Source organism: Fusarium proliferatum (genome assembly GCF_900067095.1).
Source record: "Fusarium proliferatum ET1 genome assembly, contig: FPRO_scaffold003, whole genome shotgun sequence".
Lineage (NCBI taxonomy): Eukaryota > Fungi > Ascomycota > Sordariomycetes > Hypocreales > Nectriaceae > Fusarium > Fusarium proliferatum.
Window position 1 is genome coordinate 432,098 of NW_022194792.1, and position 22,522 is coordinate 454,619.

The following is a 22,522-nucleotide window of genomic DNA, read 5'->3' on the forward strand; positions in this document are numbered from 1 at the left end:
TTGGGGGAGGACTGCACAGAGAGGGAGCCATACCCGCTATGGTCATCAATCTGACGTTAGCTACGGGGCGCTAGTACCTGATTGTAAGCAGGGATGAGCCCCGTAGAATTAGTAAAGCCCCGGCAGTTCTATGACATTGTCCGTTACGAACTTTATACAAAAAGGACAGCAGCACTTCAAATCATACTGCCTTCACTGTCATTCTATCCTTTTACCCACGGTGACCTTGTATGACCTCTAACACTCCACTCTTTTTGTCCTTATCTTCCCCAGACTTCAACAGCTAGACCATCTAATTGCTCTGACACCATTTCCCCGAAACACCGACATAATGCCAGGCCGCACTTCCCCAACACCTAGTGTCATGACACAAGAAGCATACCGAAAGCGAAAAGAGGAGCAGAACAGCGAAGATGAAGAAGAGAACATCAACTACGATTCCGACGACGACAGCAAGCCAAAAAGGCAAAATGATCAGCGAAAACGTCAAGAAGCGCATCTTGCTGGATACCGACAACAAATGATGAAGACGACCGAAGGACCCCCATCAACAGAACACTCGCGCATTCCCTCTATACAAGGTCCTTGGATGAACATTCCTGACGACGATAGCGACGACGACGTCCCGCTGGCTATGCTGCAGGCTCGGAGCCAACGGGATCGCATGTCTCGCTTGGCGGGTGTTCGATCGAACCCCAATCTCCGAGCTTCCGCGCAACAACACATGATGAGACCCGGTTCGGCGCAAGGAAAGCCCGATAACGGCTCACATCTCCGCCTACCATCCTTTGCAACAAATCTTCCTCAAGATCCTTTCCAAGACCCGTTTCAGGATCCCTTCCAGACAAAGAAGCCCATGTTTACGGGCGGTTTGATCAGCGTTATTGCGAATGAGGAGCGCGCTAAAGCTTCGCGACGGGGGACGCCAAGTGCTAGTTTTCAAGCACTACAGAACCCGTTTGCTTTGACGGGTGCATCACCATACATGCCTTCACCGTATGGCGCGCCAATGCCACATCAATTATCACGGCCACAAACGCCTTCTGGGCAAATACATCAGCAAATACCGCAGGGCATCCAGGATCAAATGCAGTTTATACAGACGATGGCGTATGGCGCACAACATCAGTCTAATAATTCATGGGGTAGCATTCCGCAAAGACCGGGGACTAGTGGGAGCATGGCTCCGGCAGTGAAGCCTGCGCTGCCGGCTTATGGAGGCTATGCGCAGAGTATCCCGCCGGCGGAGAGGAGTAATGTCGGGTTGCCTAGTCGATACAGGGCGGTGTCGAAGCAGAAGGCGTAATGAAAGGGAATAGAATGATAGACTGGGGGAAGCGATATGATACCTGACGCGGAGAATGACGTGACTTCAAGACTGTACTACATAATTTATTTGTATACTGGGTATTTGGCGTTCAAAATGCATGATTAGAATACACGGCCTGTATAATATAATTCTTCAATCCTGATCATAAATATTGCCATCAACTGTCTCGATCTGTGTCACATGTATTGAAACCATGGTGATTGCTCGCATCAGATATTTAGATAAAAAACAGTCTGGCGACATGGCGCACCCTCAAAAACACTCAGCCTCGTGCTACTTTAGCAGAAGTTGATCAGTCGCCATCCACATCCATTCAATTATCCGATTTTCCAACAATAGCCCTCTCCTAATCGACTGGCGAAACAGTAAGCATGAGCCTTCTCCCCCGCGGAGCGGTATTGAACCGATCCTCCATCTCCATCTCCCAATCCTTCATTTCCTCCGCAACTCTAAATCTTGAACCGGAGCGCATGACCTCGCTTACAGCCCAATAAAGCTCCTGCCACGCCAGATTCTGACCGATACAATTTCTCTTGCCAATACTAAACGGTGTAAGAGCGGATTTCATCTCGGAAGTCTCGTTAAGCCATCGTTCGGGGATGAATTTCTCTGGCTCTGGGAAGACAGAGGCATCGTGGTGGTGAAGCCAATTCTGCATTCCGATGACTGTGCCAGATGGCAGAACGTACTGACCGAGTGTCAAGGGCTCGGTGAGTAGGCGGGGGATAGTCGAGATGATTGTTGGATGAGCGCGGAATGCCTCTTTGATGACTGCGTTGATGTACGCGTTGTTTCTGATGGCCACGATATCATCGTCAGGTATGGCGAGTACTTCGGCGCGCAATCGCTCCTGGATAGCGGCGTTCTCCGGTTTTGACAGCTCATAGAGCAGATATGTCAATGTCGATGATGTCGTGCCTGAGCCAGCAAACATATACCCCATAGCTTCCTCAACAAGCTCCTCATGAGTGAGTTTGCGCCCCAGGTATCCATCAACACCGGTAGCCAACGGCGTAAGCAAATACTTCTCATCATCCGCACTCTTCTCAAGAAAATGATCGACCATCTCATAAGACTTCTCCCGCCAGTAATCTCGTTTACGATATGAATCACCAATGACGCCTGGTAACTTCGTACCGATGTCAAATCTGGCTACAAAAGGAAGAGCACCGTCAAAGAGCAGGGTGAGTGCGCTTCCGTCCATTGCTTGAAGGAGTTTATGAGCAGCTGCGCCACTGGTGTCGTTGGAGAAGTCTTTTGCAAAGCCAGCTTGGCAGATGACCTCGAAGCTGAAGAGACCGCATAGTGTGTAGGCGTCGACGGGAGATGTAATGCCGCTTTTGAGCCGTTGCGCAAGACGTTGGGCATTGCCTTTGATCAGGGGACCCAGTAGTGCGACGGATTGCAGTGAGTATGGAGGACTGCTCATCTTTCGTCGTGCAGCATGTTGTTGGACATTTCTGTTATATCAAGTTAGACATCAGGCCTTACTGTATGAAGCCAGTGAAGAACGTAGGAGGAGGTGACAGAAAGGAAAACTATACTCACACCATCTGGAAGATATTGTCTTTGCCCACAAAGGTAGCAGGTTCATAGAAGTATGGGTCTTTTATCATTCCCTTGGTATTGAGATAGATCGTGCGCAGGTGTCGCCAGTCACTAATTGATACCTCATTCGGACCAATTCGCACAACAGGACCGTACTTTTTGTGTAGCTCCTCCAGCTTCTGTATTCGGGCTCTTATATCAGCATCAGCTCATAGGAAATGGGAGAAGATGAACGTACGTAAACGCGACGACCTTGTATGGTGCTCAGCCAAACTGCTACTCTAGTGAGCTTGGTAGAGGATGGCCCTGGGACATGTCGAAGTGGACTGAAGAATAAACGGCCGATGATCTGCAAAGATGTTGATTAGACGGTGATATGAGCTGCAGATGCGGCGACTGACTTTAATTGATAGATAAAGCAGGCATAACGATAGTGAGAGCGCTGCGAGAAGAGTCCCCCGAGAGAAGTCCGAAACGAGATGGGACAGGCGGTCCATGGTGACGGGCTAGGACTCAAAACGAGAAGCTTGGGAATTTTAGTCAATTATGTAACTAAGCTTTCAATATACAGAGGTCTCATTCGGGTGTTAAAACAATAAGTACATCCACAATCCCTCCGGGCGGCTCTCCATTATAAACAATTCCCGGAAGCTCTTTGCGGGGTTGAAGACCGGCTATCCGGCCCCACATGGCTTGAAGCGATCGGAATGTGGAGATGGGCCAATCGTGGAGACTCATATTTTCAATGGTAGTGACCTCTGGGAGCAAGAAAAGACTGGACTTTAATACAGGATGTCAAAATAAACTCAGCAAAATGTATCCTAAGCTTATCAAAGGTGCCCTAAACTTAGGTAGTAAAGACATCCTAAATTTGTATACATTTACCTAAGTCCCTTGTCATTTAGGATTAAGATTCTGAGTTTTCTTTCCTTCCCTAGACTGAGCTATTGTTCTTGAGCTTACTCCGCATTTTCCGAATGGGGATCATTATATCATCACACAGGCGACCTTTCTTTCTGCAGTCTTTACCTGGATAGAAACTAACCTGCATTTAGTTAGAGAAATGGATAGACAACGGTGTAGACATTGGCCGTCTGCAATCCTCGATCTGACCCCGCATTCACGGCATTCATTGAACACCGTCCTGGCCGTCAGACAGGTAGGAAATTGAGTAGCGAGCATCGCAGCAGATGGTTTAAGTCGAGTAATAGTTTTGACAAGGGCGGGTGTATGTGTTAAACGCTTCATTAAACATAGATGGATTCCCATTCTAGTGGAAGCAAATTTACCGTCATCAAGCAGTCGCTCTCACCTTAATAGTTATAGCTACAACCTAGTATAATATAATTACCTACTTCTAGTAGATAGTACTCTATATAAATATTAAATCATATAGTACTTTAAAATAAATCTTATATAGTATATTTTATAACTATAAGATATTCTATAATGCTTTATCTTAAATAGTAAGATAGATCTTAAATTACTTATCTTAATTATATAGAGGTTTTAAAGAGAACCTTTAGCTATAAAGTCCAGGGGAGGTTCTATTGCGTTTCAGGGATTTGAAACTGCAGAGACTGCAATCATATTTATAGGCAAGCCCTTCTCGACATTGTGTCAACATTGAATCCCATTTCATGCGGATTGCTGCAAATTTAGCAAATATGTAATTACGCGCGTTGCAATCACTGTAAGCAGTCAGATTTCCTGTTGTGCATGAGGACATAAGGCTGAGCCCAACAGCAGTTGGGCAGAAATATGTCAATCATTCCAAAGGTTCTAAATTTTCCACTGATGTTTCGTCCGTTGATTAAGCTTCTGAAATGAGTAGAAGAAAGATCCCCCTGCAGGAGTTCACGGTTGGATGGGTTTGTGCGCTCCCAATCGAGCTCGCCGCGGCGCAGGAGATTCTAGATGAACGGTACCAGGACCTATCATACCAGGACGCCAATGACACCAACCTATATACGCTTGGCTGTATTAATAACCATAACGTTGTTATTGCATGCCTTCCGGCAGGTCAGTTAGGAACCAGTTCTGCTGCTGTCATGGCCGCCCGGATGAAGTCAACCTTCACAGCGATTAGGTTCGGCCTGATGGTGGGAATTGGAGGCGGTGTACCAAGCGACCAAGCAGATATTCGGCTCGGGGATGTCGTCGTTAGCCAGCCGACGAAACACAACGGAGGAGTCGTTCAGTATGATATGGGAAAGGTTAGACCGCGCACTTGTGAACGAACAGGTTCACTCAATTCGCCACCGGAAATCTTACTCAACGCACTGTCGAAATTCAAGACCAATGAACTGCGAGGGATGAGTAATTTTGCATCGCGGCTATCCATATTGAACAGTTCACCAGTGTTCACGTCTGAGAATGCAGGACCCGACATATTATTTGAATCAACCTACGAGCACGTCGGCGGGGACAGATGTGAAAGGTGTGATATTGACAGACAGATCCGGCGGCAAGCCTATGAAAGTCGAGGGTGTACCGTTCATGACGGCACCATCGCCTCCGGCAATCAGGTTATGAGAGACAGTAAGTTAAGGGACCAAGTTAGCCGGGCGCTTGGTGGAGTACTTTGCTTCGAGATGGAAGCAGCAGGACTTATGAACAGTTTCCCCTGTCTTGTTATTCGAGGTATCTGTGACTATGCAGATTCTCACAAGAACAAGAGATGGCAGCCTTATGCGTCGGCGGCCGCAGCCTTGTGCGCGAAGGAGATCCTGTCAATTATCCCACAAACCGAAGTGCGAGAAACTCAAAGAGCCCAAGGAATGTTCTTATCTGTACGGCAATTTATTTCTCATTGAATATCAGAATGAGGACTTACTGCTAATGTTCGGAACCCTCTCCTAACAGGAATTCCTACGATCTATCATTGATGGTGTAGATCCACAGCCGTTCCTTGAAGTACTATCAAACAGGGGCCATGGCCAAGAGATACCTAAAGTTACCATCGATTGTCAACAGCAGAAATTTCATTGGGTCTTCAAGAATATTGATTTTAAACACTGGGTGCAATCCAGCCTTTCAAAGGGGCTCTGGCTCTCTGGCCCGCCCGAATGCGGTCTCTACGAAGTTTCATCATACATTGCGGAACCGGAAAATACCACTTGGACTCCTGGCAGCGTTCTACGATTTTTCTGCTCATTAAAGAAAGGTGACGAGACAAGTGCTAAACTTGTTCGAAGGCTCCTGTTTGAAATCATCTACAGGTCATCGACGCAGCAAGTATCCATTATTAAAGAGTTTCTTCATACCCTACGCGAGAGACTAGTGAAACGACGCGAAAGGGATACCGAACGGCACGAAAGAGGTGAAGAACGGCGGGCGGCACCGAAGGTAATTTCCGAATGGCACCATAAATTAGACACTGTCTTCAAAGACGACGGCCGTCCGCATGAAGTGATAAAGACAATGCTTGAAGAAGCCTCGGCATTTGATCATTGGGCCGCTTTACAGGCAGCTCTGGATATTGAACAAGACTTAGAAATGCTGATCATTATCGACGGACTGGACGATATTGAAGATCACAGAAATGAATTCAAGGATGGGGTTCGTGGCTTTGTTGATTATCTTCTAGGACGGACGACAACAGCTAAGATTTTACTCACGAGTCGACCACGAGCTGACTTGAAGGAACTCTTTACCGGGTTACCGTGTATCGAATATGACAAAGAGAGAAAAGGTCAGTCTGTATCCACTTATACTTTAGTACATCAGACTGATTCTGACACGTAAAGATTGCCTTGCTAGTCTATACTTCGATAACTCCCGTTATGGTAGGATCTCAGAAGAACATGAAGGCTCCCTCAAGTGGATCTGGACACATACTCAGTGCTTGAAATGGTTAGCAGCAGACGCCTCCCGGCTCTTATATCTCCAAGGAAAGCCTGGCAGTGGAAAGAGCACACTTACAAAATACTTTGCAAAGCTTTTGCTGGAGCGGGAACTGAGTGTGAAACCTGCGATTCTGGCCACGTTCTTCTACAGTTGGAGAGAGGGAGAGGCCCAAAGAAGTCACTACAACATGCTTCGATCGATCCTCTACAGCATCCTAAACCAACACGAGGCTTTCTTTTACCATCGCTTCCAAAATGAATATCGTCGTAAATTGGCTGAAGGCGGTAGTTGCGATGGAGGTCTCGTATCATGGGACTATTTGTCGTTGAAGAATCTCCTTTCATCTCTACGAGATTACGCAGAACAGGAACGGTTCTATCTTATCATCGATGCAGTCGACGAATCCGATGACAAGGACAGACGCGAGATTCTAGATTTACTGCTTGGCATTTGTTCGGAGACGAAAGTCTGCTTTATAAAGGTGTTTATGGCAAGTCGACCAGTCGCAGCTCTCGAACGCCGAATTAGCGAATTTCACAGCTTCATTCGACTACAGGACGAGACACAATCGGATATCTTTAACTTCGCCAGTGCATTTCTACAACGCGTGGATTTTCCACAGTTTGTTGATCAAGCAAGAAGATATATGGTTGAGAATGCCAATGGTGTATTCTTGTGGGTAAAGCTGGTTGGAGAGGAATTGCTCGCCTACGATGAGCAAGGCTGTGCTGAGGAAGACATATTTGAGTTTTTGAGGAGTCTTCCTACCGAGCTGGACGAACTCTACCAACGAATGCTTGATAAAATGACTGCAAGAACAGACAAAGAACAGAGAGATGGAGTCAAGATGTTTCGCTTCGTTTTGTTTGCTGGCCGTCCGCTTTCGGTTCGCGAGCTCCTCCATGCTCTTGGTATTCCGGATAGCCCTGAACCAGAATTCCTAGCCTCAGAAGATCTGTTCCAAAGACGAATTCCGCATGAAAGACGCATCGTACATTGCGGTGGCAATTTCCTGGAAATCAAGCAGCACAACAGTACTTGGACCTCCAGCTCTTCAGGAAAAGCTACAGTCCAGGCTATGCACCAAACGGTCCGCGAATTCTTTCTCCGTCCTAATGGGTATGTAGCAATGTCCAAGTTCAAAATGGTCGGAGACGACGCTCACGTTTCTATGGCTATTACCTGCATCCGATACCTCATGCTTTGCACTGCAAACATGGCAACAAGACCCTCGGATGTCAGGAAGTGGAATTTGCAAGATTTCGTAAGCTGTGTTCATCATATTAATCAGAGGCCGCTGGCAAGCTATGCTCTGGCGCATCTCAAATATCACCTGGATCGTTGCCGGGGAGATGCCTATGTCCGGAGATTGAAGACCCAGTTTATCGATGAATTGATTCGCACTTCTGATGGGGCTACCTATCTGCTAGAAAGGTGGGCAAGATCACAACTCGGGGAAACTTTACTCAGCGAGCAATCAAACTCTATTGCAGAGACATTCAGAGATATGGCTCTGAATACAGCAGTCAACAATGGGTTTTCAGAAGCAACTGAGGTGTTGGCTCTGGCTGGAACTAATATTCAACTGAAAGACAAGAATGGACGCGCCCTATTATCATTGGCGGCAGCTTCAGGGCATAAAGCGGTGGTACATATGCTGCTAGAGTGCCAGGCAGACCCTGATACAACAGATAATGATGGAAGGACGCCGTTAAGCTGGGCTGCGAGGAACGGGTTTGAGACAGTAGTGAGGATATTGCTTGAGCGAACTTCATATGGTGGCCCGGAGAAGGATGGCATGACACCACTATGTTGGGCATCCATGAATGGGCACAAGCCTGTGGTGCGGCTACTACTAGACCATGGGGCAGATCCTAATGTGGTGGATAACAATGGGTGGACTTCGCTTGGTAGAACGACAAAGAATGGGCATGCAACTACTGTGGAATTACTACTTCAGGAAGGCGCAAAAATTGACACGAGGAACAAGGCCGGGAGGACAGCCTTAAACTTGGCAGCTAGAAGTGGGCATGAGGCTCTAGTGCGGTTGTTGCTAAGATTTGGCGCGGATGCCAAAGCAGAAGACAAGGCAGGATTAACAGCATTATACTGGGCTGCCCGAAATGGGCATAAGACTGTGGTGCAACTCTTACTAGAGCACGGGCATCATGGGGTTATTGATGCCATGGATAAAAAAGGACAGACAGCTCTCATATGGGCTGCGAGAAATAAGGATAAAGAGACAGTGCGACTTCTCTTACTGCACCAAGCATATGTCGATATAATGGATAAAGGTGGGTCAACAGCGTTAATATGGGCAGTCAGAAAAAGGGACATGGAAATAGTCCAGGCACTCTTGGGGCAGAAAGTAGATATCGACACAAAAGACGACGAAGGATCTTCGGCGCTATTATGGGCAACTAGGAATGGGGATAAGGCCATGTTGCAGCTATTCTTGGACTTTGGGGCAGACATTCATGCAAGGGGCCGGTACGGATGGACGGCGTTGCACTGGGCAGTCTTGGCTAGGCACAGAGCAATCGTTCAATTACTGCTGGACTATAATGTGGACATTGAAATTAGGGATGACGAGGGATACACAGCACTATCATGGGCCATCAGACATGGGTATGAGGATATAGCAGGGTTATTGCTGGGGAGTAAGAATACTGAACCAGAGGAGTAAATACAGGCAAAAGCGTGGCATATGAGGGATGAGAACTATCGGAACTTCATCTTGTGCAATACAGGTAATGCAAATTGGTTTATATAGCTTTGGACAGGTAATCTAGCATAGGAAAAGCAAGTAGGTGTTACGAAATTTAACAGCATCCTATACAATGCAGCTCAACAAGCAAAAGTCGGTAAGACATAGAGATGCGTCGCTTATGACGTGATCATCAGCTCGTGGGAGATAGTGCTCTACGAAAGCATTAGCTCATATAGTGCTTCAAATTGAAACTGTGTAGCACATTTTACAGCAGTGAGATATCCTATAATTCTTTATCTCAAACAGGAACACAGATCATGAATCGCATGTTCTGGTCTTGTACAGGCTTGGAAGAGAACCTATAGCTTTGTATTTTTGCCACTGAGAGTTATGGCTGAGAGCTTAATCCAGCCGAGAGAACCTAGTATCTTAATGTGCTTATAATGTTCAAATTGAACTTAATAGATTAAGAAGACAATAAGCAACCTATAGTCTACTTAGTAAGCTTTTGAGAACTAAATCCCTTAAATAAATCTATAGCGACACTCCCCCAACTGACTCGTCTTCCGAAATGATTTCCTCATCGCCATAACTCCGATGTGCAGTAACTGCCTGAGCTGGCGGTAACTGTGCATTTTCGAATTCATCACGCGAGGACGAAATGTTGTCGTAATCAGACTCTTCACCATCTGAGTCTAAACCTGAACAGCTCCTCGCCCTGAACTCATAGTAGCCAGTAGTTTCAGAACGCTCGAAATACCCGACTCGGGAGCGTGAACAATGTTGGTCGTGTATATGATCAACATCGAGTTCCTCAACACAGGAGTACTGGAAGACCAAAAGACAAATTCCGCAATTATAACAAGTCCAGTCATCCTTATAGAGGCAAGACCAGCAACGTAAGCACAAGCCCTGGCCTAGTTTCGACTTAAAGGTGAACTCCGCCGCTTCATGTGAGAACTCTGGCCAAGGGTCATCGTTCCAGTAAGGGCAGCGGTCCTCGCTACCACGCCACAGCTCTTCGAATATTTCGCGACTATAGCCATTTTTATAACTTGCTTTCCGTGGATAATTACGCCGAAACTTTGAGACGTCGTAACCACAAATGTCAAGAACACTATCCCATAGATCACCCATTAAAGAGGACCGTGTCATGGAACAGGGCTTACACATGCTTCCATATGCACGGTATGAAGGTGCCACAACCCATCTATCGGCCATGCAAGGATCAGCGCTCCTCGATATGAAATACGTCAACAGATCTCGCCGCTCCAGTACCCTTGACAATGATCTTTTCCTACTCGAAAAGAACCCAAGAAGGCCAATTTTCCTTTGTTTGCTGTAACCGTGGCTGATTAGGAAATTCACAGTTTGCCGCTCCTGCTCTGGATTGAAATCTCCTGCTTGGGAATCTGCCCATCTTTGACAGAGGCTCCCCATCATATACCCGTCATCCCTTGGATAGCGTGAAAATAGGAATGGGCTAGTAAGTATGGTGCGGTATAGCATATTTCTGTACTATCCATGCTAACAATTAGCTCGTTCTACATCGTGCAATGGCTCTCTCACCGTAATGTGGGCATCATAAGCAATGCAACGTAAGAACGTTATATCACCGTTCAATTCGACAGTGGGATCAGCTCCAGCATATAAAAGAACGTCTGAACTGATATCATGGTCATGCATGTATGCTATTGTCAAAGGGTTTCTGTATTTACGGATCATTAGTTCGAGTTAGATGGAAAGATTTTGGAAAGAGAATACATTTGCCTGTCGGTATTTAGGTCTTTATTTTTACCAACCCCGTCAACATCTAAACCTTGCTGGATAAGAAACCTCAATATTGGAAGATTTGTGACTGCATGCTGAGATGGGGAGCAGGATAGTTAGCTTGATATAGAGTGCAAATAATAGATCTATGTGTAGTGATCACTTACATGCAGCAAAGACCACCCATCTTCATCATGGTCATGAAGGCTAGCTTTGTTCTCAACTATCAATCTCATAAGATCTTGAACCGATCCTTCTGATGCCACTCGGAAAACATGCGAGTTGTTAGGGAGAATCTGGCAAACTATTACTCGCGGCATCATGCTGGTGAATTTATCGAACAAAAGCTGGCCCCGGTTCACCGATAAGCTAATCATCCTTTTCTTGGTCTTTGACTTTACGGTTAGATTTCCAAGAAACCCCCATCCGCATGCTTCGTTGTCTTGAGCGTTTTGTGGCAAGGGCAAAAGTTGCCTGCGTCGTTTTGCTGTCGTGACTGTAAGGAAATTGTCCCCGATGTTCATTTCTTTGCGCTTTTTCTGTTGAAAGATCGCAAATTTTGGCTCTGTGGCCTCAAAAGAGTTCATAGTTTCTTTCAAGTTAGCCAATAATTTGTTGGAAGGTAGATAAGCTTACCGGTTTGATTGACTCTCAATGACTGGGCGGAGAAAATCAGGCTAGTGAATAGCTTCATCTCTTTTGAGACATCCGCACCTTTATCCTGATATCCACCTGCCGTTTTTGTGGAGTGTATATCGTCACGAACAGACTGCAATAGCCGCTCCAGGTCGTCGAATATTTCTTGTGCATCATGAAACTCCATAACCGAAGGCTTCTTTTCAATCAACCGCATCAATCGAGCGATGGTATCATCCAAAGCGGTCTGCTGCGAAATCGGTGAATCTTTGTCGTCTAGTTCTACAACGCTTGATGGAATGCTTGATGACCCAGTTTGAGTTTGAACAGATGGACAGGATAGTCGCAATACCGCCATATCTTGCTGGAGTTGTTGGAGAGAAACAAGCACCTCATTTAATTGTGTTGCTGTAGGTGCTGTCTCCTGGAGACACTCAATGCGGTTAAGTATCTTTGTTGACTGTGTTGTTGTAGACGATGACTGCTGAAGGCGTTTAACATGTGCAAGTATGTCCGTTGATTGTGTCGCGATGAGCGACGTATGCTCGTCCTGAATAGTGCCCAAGTGGAGTGTGAGTAATTGAATATGCCTCCCGACTACATGGCGGATCCGATCGAGCTCCTTCTCCTCAAAGCAAAGCTTCAGCTTTCGCCATAGTTGGCCTCTACGACCATCGGCTCCCGAGACATCGAATTGGCGAAGCTTGACCTCATATCCGACCAAATCATCTCTGCATTTCTTGACCATTTGCTCAAGCTTATCGGTAGGTCTGGCTGTTGATGAAACCACTTGCAATAATCTCTGAAGAATATTTTGGAGCTGGGATATCTCATGATTGATGGAGCTCAGGACTTCAGGACCGTCTTTGATTGCTGACAGGGCGCCGTAAATTGACTTGGTAGCGGAAAATGCGACAGTCACAAACGTGAGTATGCTGGCGGTAGCACCCACGGGCTCCATGGTCACTGATGCCGGCTGTTGACTATGCGAGGAAGGCAATCAAGAAGAGAGTTTTGATGAAGGACTCAACAGAATACCCCGACGGCCAAAAGTTCGGTGAGTGAGGGAAGATTGGCCAGAGTCCGGACTTCTTTGTTTTCTCCAACAAAGCAGTCACAGCCTGATTTGTGACATTGAATGTACATTTCACCACAGCCCCAAGGGCCTGTTCACGGTGTGACTTGGCATCATCTCATTGGTACGTTCATAATGCGCAATGGCGCAGAACGTTCCTAGTGGTTTAGAATGTACCCAGCCAGCCACCAAGACGTGATGGGCAGGCTTTTCAACCCAAGCATAGAGAAGTGTACCTAGCCGAGAATCAAACGACATTTCGTGTGTTGATCACCTCTCAACACTCTGAACACCTTTGTGAGGCTTATAGGCCCACAAGCCCAGCCACTTGTCACGAGAATCGAGTCAAATCACAGTCTCATGGAAATCACGGTCTATCGGTTCTTTATGGGGCATAAGAGTACATATGTTCTCTTTAGTTATGGAATTCAAATAAAACTGCTCGTTCTTATTCTCATATAGGCGGGATAAACTCTGAGCCCTGCGAATCAATCCAAAACACATAATTCTATATAGCAAGGGTCATAGTCAACAACCTCACCGCTGTCAGCTAGAACTGTTTCACATAACTTCTGAATTTGCACTATCTATCTCACTGCGATGTTAGTTATCCTGAGATTCTATCGCGCCTCCACATACTAACTTTATGGCGCTTCGTATTCGTTGTAAATGGGTAGTGGTTTCGGCAGGAAGGACTAGAGCCTGTCCCAGGAACGCCTGACGGTCCAGAATATGTATATGATTCTGGGCTGATCGCATGGTACCAGTCGTGGCTTGGTCCATTCCAATATGAGTTTCTGACACGTATCTTTCTCTCATACAGAAAGCAAAGACGAGTGATCGATTTATTGGGTCCGTAGTGGCGAGGCTCACAAAACACCGACAGCCCATTAGCACGCTTCTTCCAATCGTTACGATCCTTGAGCTCGCCGTGTTTGGGACATTTCCTGATGGGTGTCCACATCTTCTCTTCTCCTGCATGGATGTCAGGGGTGACGAAAGCGTCCATTTCAGGAGGAGCTTTCGTGTTGCGCTCTGGAAGAATACACTGCGCTCTATGCCGGCGAACGGACTGAATAGCCTCGAGTACTTGGTCGGCTGCTACGCTGCTATTCTGACCCGTCACAACAGTCCGACATCTCTCCGCCGAGACGACAGTCAATGACAGCGACAGACTAAGAATGCCGTCATAAGAGCCAACTAGCTTGGCAGTGGGGATTTCGTTATGACGGAGATCGTTTTCCAAATGGCTTGGATGTCTGCAGATTTGAATCTCGTCAAACCCACCCGGTCGCATAGCCTGGTGTTTCATGTCATACCAAAACAGGACCTTATGTTCGCAGAGACGAACGTAACCCGTTTTGGCAATGCATGCTCGATTTGATTCCTTTTGTAATTCTTCACGGGAGAAACATGAAGATGGATGTTCAACATAGCAGATGTAGCAGTATACCCAATCATTGTTGTCTCGGGCGGCAAACTTGCACGTCAATGAAACACCACGTCTCTGTCTCTTGTCGACTTCCACTTGGCATCCTTCACAGATCTTGTCCTTTCTGACAAGATTTGCGAATCCTGTTGTGTCCTCGCATCTTGTCTTGTGCTCAAAGCAATGGGTTTTTCTGAATACCCAGTTACTATGCTTCAATCCAGCAACAGCAGAGTCATTCTTATAGCCAACGCACCATGCACAGCAATTTCTGTCTGAAAAAGGATGTGATAGAAACATCTTATCTTTAGCGAGACGTCTGAATTGCCGGGATACCTGCCGAAGGACAAAGAATGCAAACCGAGATTGCTGGTCAGCGCCTTCATATATTTGGTGTAGGATGTTTAAGATAATCTCTTCTGGAAGGGCGGCCAATTTCGATGCAGTCGGTGTTTTATCGAACTTCTCTTCTATGGCGTTGACTGGACCATGCGTGTGTGGAATTTCCGATGGGGACAGGTTCTTGGGTGTTACTGGCCACTCAGGTTCAAGTTCAATCTTCCTCGTTTCATATTTGTGCGAAGTTGTTGGCTGTGCAAATAAACCCGTTGAGCTCTCGAACCTGTCTTGTTTAACAGTGACTGAACCTTCGATATGGGGCTCCTCCGATGCCGCTAGGGTCTTTGGTGTAACTAAGCCATCCATTTCAGGTTTAGCCTTTTTAGTTTGATCCTTGTCCGAAGACGAAGTCGTCTGCTGGATTAGCGAATTCGTTGAGCTCTTGGCGGTTCCTATCTTGGGCATCTCCACACTCATCGGATTGTTTACCTCATCCGTTCTCATGGGATGAATGCTTCCCACCTCTTCTTCCATTTGAGTTAGTAGCCATAGCAGGAAGCGGTTCTGAGTCTTACCTGGACAGTCTGGAGGCATACCTCTACGGCAGCAGCTAAAGAGAGTACATAGCCAGCGTTTCAACATCTTGGATAGCTGCGTGCGGTATCCTTCTTCTTTTGTCATATGGCGTTGTGTCCAGCAACATGTCAAGGGCAAGACGCCACTTTTAGGGGATAAGGCCACTTATTTATATGAGGGATCAGCGCGAATATTTGAACTCTATCCTGTGTGTCTTCAGAGATGTAAATGAAAAAGCTTTCTCATACTAGTCGCTTCCTAGGTAATCTTTATACCGAGAGCCAGTCTTTGAACTTAAAGCTAGTGGGCTTTGCGATTAGATTTGGGTTTAAACTATGCAAGGGTTCAGTGGCTGTATTTGGTTTCTGAAGGCAAAAGCTAAAGTTGTCCCTCAGTCTAAGGCTGATAGGTAAAATAAAAAATGTAATGTAAGATTTCGACGACCGTGCAGTCTAGGCAGCGCAAAAGAAGACATTCATAACGCGGAGACTCCAAGCCATCTCGCAGATAAGATTCTGGCTGTCGCACTCTCTAGCTGCTTCTATCTGCGTAGTGGTATCAGACAAATGTTTGCCTTGATAATTTACCCAGCTGAGAAATCAGGTGAGTATTACCGCATAGGTTCGTTTTGAGCAGAGGCTACAGGGAAAGACAAATGAGGGTGAAGGAACGGGGCTTCTTTTGGCGGAGGACTGGGAGGAAAGAAGCATCGTTACCATTTAGAATAAAACTTTATTACTTGTTTAATAGAAGATCGTTGCTATTGACATGAATAAATAGAAAGCCGCTACTGAGCGCCAAGGAACATGTATCGTACACAACCCGCATCGATGTATCCTCCAATACCGCCATTATCACCTGCAACCCAACACATTAGTATACGATCAGTGAAAAATGGGAAGGAGTACTTACAGCCTGCATAAGCCTTGACAAACAGATCTTTGCAAAGCGGGCCATCATTTCCAAGTGGCGTATACGGATCCTGTGACTCCACGGTCGTCTTGCATCCCTCAACCCACGAAACCTCGTAGTAATACAGGTCGCTCTTCGTAATTCCAGCGGCAGGACTGTCGGGCTTCATATCGACAGGCAGGTTCGCCTCGCAGTACGCATCCGCTAAAGACTTCACCGCGCCTGGGCTGACGTCCTTATGATCACCGCCTCTGTTCTTACAGAACACTGGTCCCAGTTCCAAAGGTGTGATCTTCTCTTCCGGTGGTGCTGGAGCTTCAGTAGGCTTGGTCGAGACCCAAGATGCGCAGTATGTGTTCTCAACGCATGCTTGACCTCTACCACCGCCGCCCTGCGCACACTGTGTGTTAGTCGCTGTCTCGGCGCACGAGCTACCGTCAGGAGTAGAGATAGGTCCCGGAACGTCGGTAAGAGTTGGGAGGCCGGTCAAGTGAAATGGCGGTGCTGTTGTTGAGGTGGTAGGCATAGCGGTGTACTTGTATGTGCCGCATCCTACATCAATGGTACCCTCAAGAAAGCTGTTCTCGGAGTCAAAGCACTCATCTCCAAAAGCGTACATAGAATCACCGCAAGGAATCTGGCAATCGCCCTTTGCGCCGCTCCAGTCGTATTCGAACACCCAGCCCTCACAAGACTCAGCTCGTTCTCGGAGCATATGTCTTCTGAGATTGAGCGACGTACGCTTCTCTTGAGATCCGCTCTCAGCGTCAGCTCCAGTGAGGTTCTTGCTCAGCTCATCGCTCTCATGTCCATTGACATCGGCGCAGAACTTGGAGTAGATGGACATGAAGCAATCGCGAGGAACATCGTCGCTACTTTGTTGTTGGCACTGAACATCCGGGTGTTGAGCATCGTTGATCGAGATATTTTCATCGTCAAAGACCTGTTGGAAGTAACGAGAGGTGTCGTCTTCGATGGCTTCCATTGTTGGAATGGCCTCGTTGTCGGCTGGTACTTCGCCGAAGAGGACTGACTCCTCGGGGAAGATGCTGGTGGTGATGGTGGGGGTCTGTTTGGCTGGGCAGTCGATGGGTACAGGGCATGTCACGTAGACGGTACTATAGATCTGCTGTTAGATTATTGACAGGAGAAGGGTTCAGTGTTGTAGACTTGCCTGGTGTATGTCTCACTTTCTGAGTAGAAGGAAACGGTCTTTGTGCATGGTGCTGGTTCCTTTTTCTCACAATCATCTGGTTCATTGGGATCTTGAGGGTCTTGGGGGTCCTTGGGATCTTCGGGGTCCTTAGGATCAGGATTCTCTGGATCTTTGGGATCGGGGTTCTCAGGGTCCTTGGGGTCTGGATTTTCGGGATCCTTCGGGTCTTCAGGGTCATCGGGATTCTTGGGGTCGTCAGGCTTTGCAGGGTCCTTGGGATCTTGAGGGCTGTCAGGTTCTTTGGGGTCGTCGGGATTGTCAGGAACCTTAGGAACGTCCGGGACCTTAGGGACATCGGGGATATCAGGAAGGTCTGGGGTCTTAGGGTCATCGGGCTTCTTGGGATCATCAGGCTTTTTCGGATCGTCAGGGTTCTTAGGATCATCCGGTTTGTTGGGAACTGGAACCGGTACGGGCACAGGTACTGGAGCGCCATCAGTGGTCTTTGGATCCTCTGGTTCATCAGGTTTCTGTGTCGTAACTGGAGCAGGAGGGTTCTCTGGCTCGGGTGCTGCTATCGTTGTAGCTGGAGGGGGAGGATTGTTGGGTTCAGCCGTGGTTTCTGGCTCAGGAGCTGGGACAGGAGTGTTTGGGCCTCCAGGCTGATTTGGCTGAGGATTGGGGACGATGGGAGGTGGGGGATTGCGGTCATCAGCGGGTATCTCTTGTTCTTGCCTTGGAACAAGAATTCTTGGATAGACTGGGTGCGTGAACACGGCCGCACCAGAGGAGGTTTCTTGTTCAAGGTTTGCACCGACTGCCGTAGCACCTAGCCAGAGTGCTGCTATGGCGCTGACCTTCCAAGGTACCATCATGATGGCGGTTATGTTGACAACGAAAGACAAGAAGGAGATGAACCAAGGACGATTGAGGGGATAGAGAGGAGAGGACCGAGATGCCAAGTCAAGACTGGTGGTATTCGGCAACTTGAGCCAGAATATTATGATATATACCACTCGGAATGATTTCGTTGAAACATCTAGTATTGTTGTAATTATTGGTGGATAGTGTCTCCCCTTGCATTAGCTAGACTGCCTCATCCAAAATTATCCAAGCTCAGGGCAGGGCAAACAAGTAAGCCGTAGGATCTGCACAGCCAGCGGAGTACTATGCACCAATTGTGGCGCTTATTTCGGAAGTACAGCCCATTTCGGCATGTGAACTCCAGGTCATAATCGATCTTCTTCACTACGGGAGTTTATCTCCCGGCCGCAGCGGGATTCTGTGCAGAAGGATCTGAATGCATGAGCTTGCTTACATGTTTAAAATTAAAAGTAAGCTTTTCTTCAACTGTGCTCGGCTTAGCGTCAAACGTTAGCTCTAAGAATAATGCGATGGAGCATTTCGAGGCATTTCTGATAGACGGGCCAATCAGAGACTGCAAGGTTGATGGCAAGCCGTAACAAGGCCAATCAAACAGATCTAGGCCCGAGCCGCACAGCCTCGGCATAGCCCTACGGATCCATTTCTATCTGCAACGCTGGATTTGTTTACGGCAATTTCCGTACTATGGGTTAAGCGCCCAGTAGGACCGATACGAGGTTCTGAATGGAACGGGTTTCTTAGGTCAGAATGAGAGTTAATTACAGTGGCATTGAAGGATTGTCTGTGCCTTTTCGCAAGGCTTAGACGGAGACTGTTCTTAATGGAGAAATTTTCTGCATCCCTGTGATTTATTCTCAGGCAACTTCCCGATTCAAGAGCATCGAATAGTACGTGCCTTCTTTGGTTGTTAGTCTCGGGCACTGCAACAAACATAACTTTGAGGTCTTATATCTTTAGTATTAGGTGTTCTCTCTTTCTATCCGTTCTTGGTCCTGTCGTTCACTTCTGCTACTCTCTACTAGTTCATCCAGGCCTATTCTCCCTCGCCATGAAGCTCTTTTTGCCTATCGTGGCCCTCGCGGGGCTTGGCTTAGCCGCAGACATGAATGTCTGGGATCTTGATGACTCTTGCCAAACACCCGAACGCAAAGGTGCTTTTGACAAGGCGTACAGCGATGCAGAAGTCCTAGCAGTCAAGGCTCAAGAAGACCTTGAGAAGCTCAAAGGCGCGCGTCCAGACTTTGTCTCAAACATGCGAACCAACTGGGACCGTATCGCAAGAGCCGCGACCAACATGTTCGGCTTTGTGCCAAATAAAGATGGGCACGACCCTAACGAGGAGCATTACTCCAATGTTAGATGTAAGTTAACGCTACAACAGCTGATATGTCTTTACTGATTGGCCATAAGACGTTTATGATCGCATGGTCAAGACACTTCACAACGACGAGATGGTTCCAGCCAATGGCTACGGCGGACTCAAGCCTCTTCTGCTATGCGACGAAAGTAAGTTCGTCTGGGTAGGAAGAGACGACAAAGATCCCCATGACCCAGCAGGACGCCCTCTCCGCGAGTCCAGACCCAAGGAGATAGGGGATGCAAAAGCGGGCGCTTGGGTCTACAAGAAACGGTACCTGGTAAATGGCGTCAAGCAAGCCAACACGGGACTCTGTAGACCAGGTGTATTTGCCGTCACGTTGACTCGCAACGATTTTATTATCTTTTGTCCTCCTTCTTTTCAAGACCCGATGGCCAGTACAAAGTCTGCTGTTGATGCTAAAGACAGCGTTCAGAAGGATGATACGTTGGATACATATTCGGCTACTAGCCTTTCTCGAGTCATGGTCCACGAGCTTGCCCATTGGTTTGGCGGCGATGGTACTGGTGGACCCGAGAATCGCAATAGTGCGTATTTTGACAATGATTGTTTTTCAAATTTGTTCATATGCTGATATCTTGCCTACCAGTCCCAGATCAACAAGCTGTCGGAAAAGAGGGAGCCCTTGTCTGGCAGCAACCCGACGGCAAACGCACCACTGACGCATCTCTCAAGGACCTCAAGAAATATCTTACATGTGGGTTTTTCTCTGCAGTTTATCTTCTATTCGGTCTCGTGAAATAAAGTGATAGTTACTGACTATAGAATGACAACAGACAACTTTCTGTGGGTTTCCAACTTGGCGCGCTCTCACGAAGGGCCCAACGCAGGAAATTGTGGCCCGAGCAAAGCCACTTTCACGGCTGAGTCATATGCTCTTTTCGCATTAATGTCGTACGTTACTCTACAAAGCCTCAAAATGAGCTTTTGCTAACCTTTGAACCTTTAGTTACATGGATAATTGGGATTGGGCTAATGATGGAAAGGCAAAGGCGTTTGCTGATGAAATGATTCCATATGAGAGACTTCCCAACAGCAAGAAGGTTCGTTTGGGCTAGAGGAGAATGAATTGTTTTGTCAATTGACTTGGTTGTTGATGGTGCCTGAATACCTAATACTATACACTATTCTGTGAAGACAGGCTTTGCTACAGTAGATCCATTGACGATGTGACTGCGGCCTTTACATTATGAATAAACGCCATTACGCCACTATGTCTCACTTGACGGGTTTCGGTTGATGAATGCGGTGGGCCAAAAGCGGCACTTGTCTCACAACCTTCTCTGGTAATCAGTGCGCCGGAAGTTGCAGCAAGGAAATTGTTGGAAGTCTGTGGAAAGTTCACGTCGGTGTATCATGTATCGATTGGAGGATGTTCTATGCCATGTCAATATTCCCCACCTTATTTGTCTCTATCCAGAGCAAGCAGTAGTACATTACTGGGTCTCGTGAAACCTGCCTCGAGAGCTGCCAGAATGTTGCACACCGCTCAAGCAGCCACTGAACCTTGCTCAAGTATAGATCAAAAGAAGAAAGCATATCCTCAGATGAGGTATCAATACGAGAACAATGCCTGCAGCCACAGACCCCCATCACTCGGTTGCCGGCGGCTTCAATTCAAGCCTGATTATGACATCAAGCGATACAGGGGAAGACAACTTCACAAGCTAAGTGAGACATGTTCTGTTAGCGCCGCTAATACCCGGATACCCAGGTCATATTTTGTCAGTGGCGGCGGCAATCTACACCGCAATATGCATCGAGACTAGAAAGATAGATCTGCGGCTGCAAGATGGAGCGGTACGGTGCGTTACTCCGAACCTCCGGCAACTAACTCTTAGCCAGGCCCACAGGTCTCAATGCCATAAGTGATATGCACCGGGAGGTTGTGCCTCATAGACGCGTCTGCAGTCATTCTTTTGTCCTGCATGTCTTGTTACCCCGCCTTCCACTTGGTCTTGAGAATGAGATGTAAAGCCCAGGAATTCGAAGAAAGCAATAATAATTTCTTTTCAGGGTAACATTTGTGGTTCTATATGATTTCGCTGGGTGTCTATCAAATTACCAAGTTAGAGCTGAAGGTGTAGCATTAGCTCGCTGGAAGAGAGAACATGATTCTTAGGTGCATAATGGCCAAGATTGAACGTAACGAATGACGTCGCTAGTTTTTGACCCAAAAAAGGCCGAGTACTGAGACACGGGAAGTTCTGTGGCGGGCTGAATCTCAGACAGAAGAGAGGGGTTCAGGCGGGCCGCTGCTCTTTTGGGTGAGACATACAGATTGTGCAACCAGGTACAGCAAAACCTGTCACAATTGAGATCTGCTAGAACCCCGCTTCCCCGTAGGTACAATCTGTCTTCACAGCCGGACTGACGGCTCATCGGGAGAGAAAACGAAACGCTTTCCAGCGGCAGCCTCACCTGTAAGCGCTTTGCCGAATGAGTTGAAGGTGAAGGGAAGCATTTGCATGAACATTTCTAAAATCTAGATAGGTGGAAGAAGAGATACATCATGTAGCAAAGGCTTCCCTGGACTCTTCGCTGCGACTGTGTAACCCGCCGACAGCCAGATCAGCAGTCCGCCCAATAGCATGATGCATACATATCTCTTTTCTCAAACAAGACCACGAAAGAACCGCCTACCGCTCGACTATGATCGTACCGTGTCTCAGTAAGTGATTGGAATTTGATGTGCCGATGGCCCGGTGAGGAGAAGATCATGCTAGGATCCCATAGGATGTGACCGATACGGGTAACTACATGATGCACGGTGATATGAGACCCTCATTGTCGAGATAATTGGATGTCGGGAGACTGTGGATGTGAACTGCGAGACAAAAGAACAGCTGTACGCGTAAACTGATCTACAAAGTACTGTGCTGCGTATTCTCCCACGTCACCAGAGAGAATCTTTGTCTATAAGAAGCCC

General features: G+C 47.2%; 8 protein-coding genes across 8 annotated transcripts; 3 read left to right on the forward strand and 5 right to left on the reverse strand.

The window, feature by feature from the left end:
- Positions 1 to 331: 331 nt before the first annotated feature.
- FPRO_07045 (uncharacterized protein) lies at positions 332 to 1,306 on the forward strand (the record flags this gene model as incomplete). Its single annotated transcript, XM_031227975.1, has 1 exon — positions 332 to 1,306. The coding sequence occupies one exon, from the start codon at positions 332 to 334 to the stop codon at positions 1,304 to 1,306; it is 975 nt and encodes a 324-aa protein (XP_031078357.1).
- Positions 1,307 to 1,676: 370 nt separating this feature from the next.
- Positions 1,677 to 3,375, reverse strand: FPRO_07044 (uncharacterized protein; the record flags this gene model as incomplete). Its single annotated transcript, XM_031227976.1, has 4 exons — positions 1,677 to 2,790; positions 2,879 to 3,057; positions 3,117 to 3,227; positions 3,280 to 3,375. The coding sequence occupies 4 exons, from the start codon at positions 3,373 to 3,375 to the stop codon at positions 1,677 to 1,679; spliced, it is 1,500 nt and encodes a 499-aa protein (XP_031078358.1).
- A 1,329-nt stretch (positions 3,376 to 4,704) lies between these two features.
- On the forward strand, positions 4,705 to 9,413 carry FPRO_07043 (uncharacterized protein; the record flags this gene model as incomplete). Its single annotated transcript, XM_031227977.1, has 3 exons — positions 4,705 to 5,670; positions 5,744 to 6,572; positions 6,628 to 9,413. 3 exons carry the CDS (start codon positions 4,705 to 4,707, stop codon positions 9,411 to 9,413), a joined length of 4,581 nt encoding a protein of 1,526 aa, XP_031078359.1.
- Positions 9,414 to 9,971: 558 nt separating this feature from the next.
- On the reverse strand, positions 9,972 to 10,574 carry FPRO_07042 (uncharacterized protein; the record flags this gene model as incomplete). The annotated part of the gene is made up of 1 exon (XM_031227978.1): positions 9,972 to 10,574. The coding sequence occupies one exon, from the start codon at positions 10,572 to 10,574 to the stop codon at positions 9,972 to 9,974; it is 603 nt and encodes a 200-aa protein (XP_031078360.1).
- Positions 10,575 to 11,353: 779 nt separating this feature from the next.
- FPRO_07041 (uncharacterized protein) lies at positions 11,354 to 12,804 on the reverse strand (the record flags this gene model as incomplete). The annotated part of the gene is made up of 2 exons (XM_031227979.1): positions 11,354 to 11,799; positions 11,844 to 12,804. The coding sequence occupies 2 exons, from the start codon at positions 12,802 to 12,804 to the stop codon at positions 11,354 to 11,356; spliced, it is 1,407 nt and encodes a 468-aa protein (XP_031078361.1).
- A 675-nt stretch (positions 12,805 to 13,479) lies between these two features.
- FPRO_07040 (uncharacterized protein) lies at positions 13,480 to 15,220 on the reverse strand (the record flags this gene model as incomplete). The annotated part of the gene is made up of 2 exons (XM_031227980.1): positions 13,480 to 13,505; positions 13,558 to 15,220. 2 exons carry the CDS (start codon positions 15,218 to 15,220, stop codon positions 13,480 to 13,482), a joined length of 1,689 nt encoding a protein of 562 aa, XP_031078362.1.
- An 829-nt stretch (positions 15,221 to 16,049) lies between these two features.
- On the reverse strand, positions 16,050 to 18,205 carry FPRO_07039 (uncharacterized protein; the record flags this gene model as incomplete). The annotated part of the gene is made up of 3 exons (XM_031227981.1): positions 16,050 to 16,120; positions 16,175 to 17,300; positions 17,345 to 18,205. The coding sequence occupies 3 exons, from the start codon at positions 18,203 to 18,205 to the stop codon at positions 16,050 to 16,052; spliced, it is 2,058 nt and encodes a 685-aa protein (XP_031078363.1).
- A 1,058-nt stretch (positions 18,206 to 19,263) lies between these two features.
- On the forward strand, positions 19,264 to 20,651 carry FPRO_07038 (uncharacterized protein; the record flags this gene model as incomplete). The annotated part of the gene is made up of 5 exons (XM_031227982.1): positions 19,264 to 19,576; positions 19,626 to 20,120; positions 20,183 to 20,290; positions 20,370 to 20,487; positions 20,543 to 20,651. The coding sequence occupies 5 exons, from the start codon at positions 19,264 to 19,266 to the stop codon at positions 20,649 to 20,651; spliced, it is 1,143 nt and encodes a 380-aa protein (XP_031078364.1).
- Between the last annotated feature and the right edge of the window lie 1,871 nt (positions 20,652 to 22,522).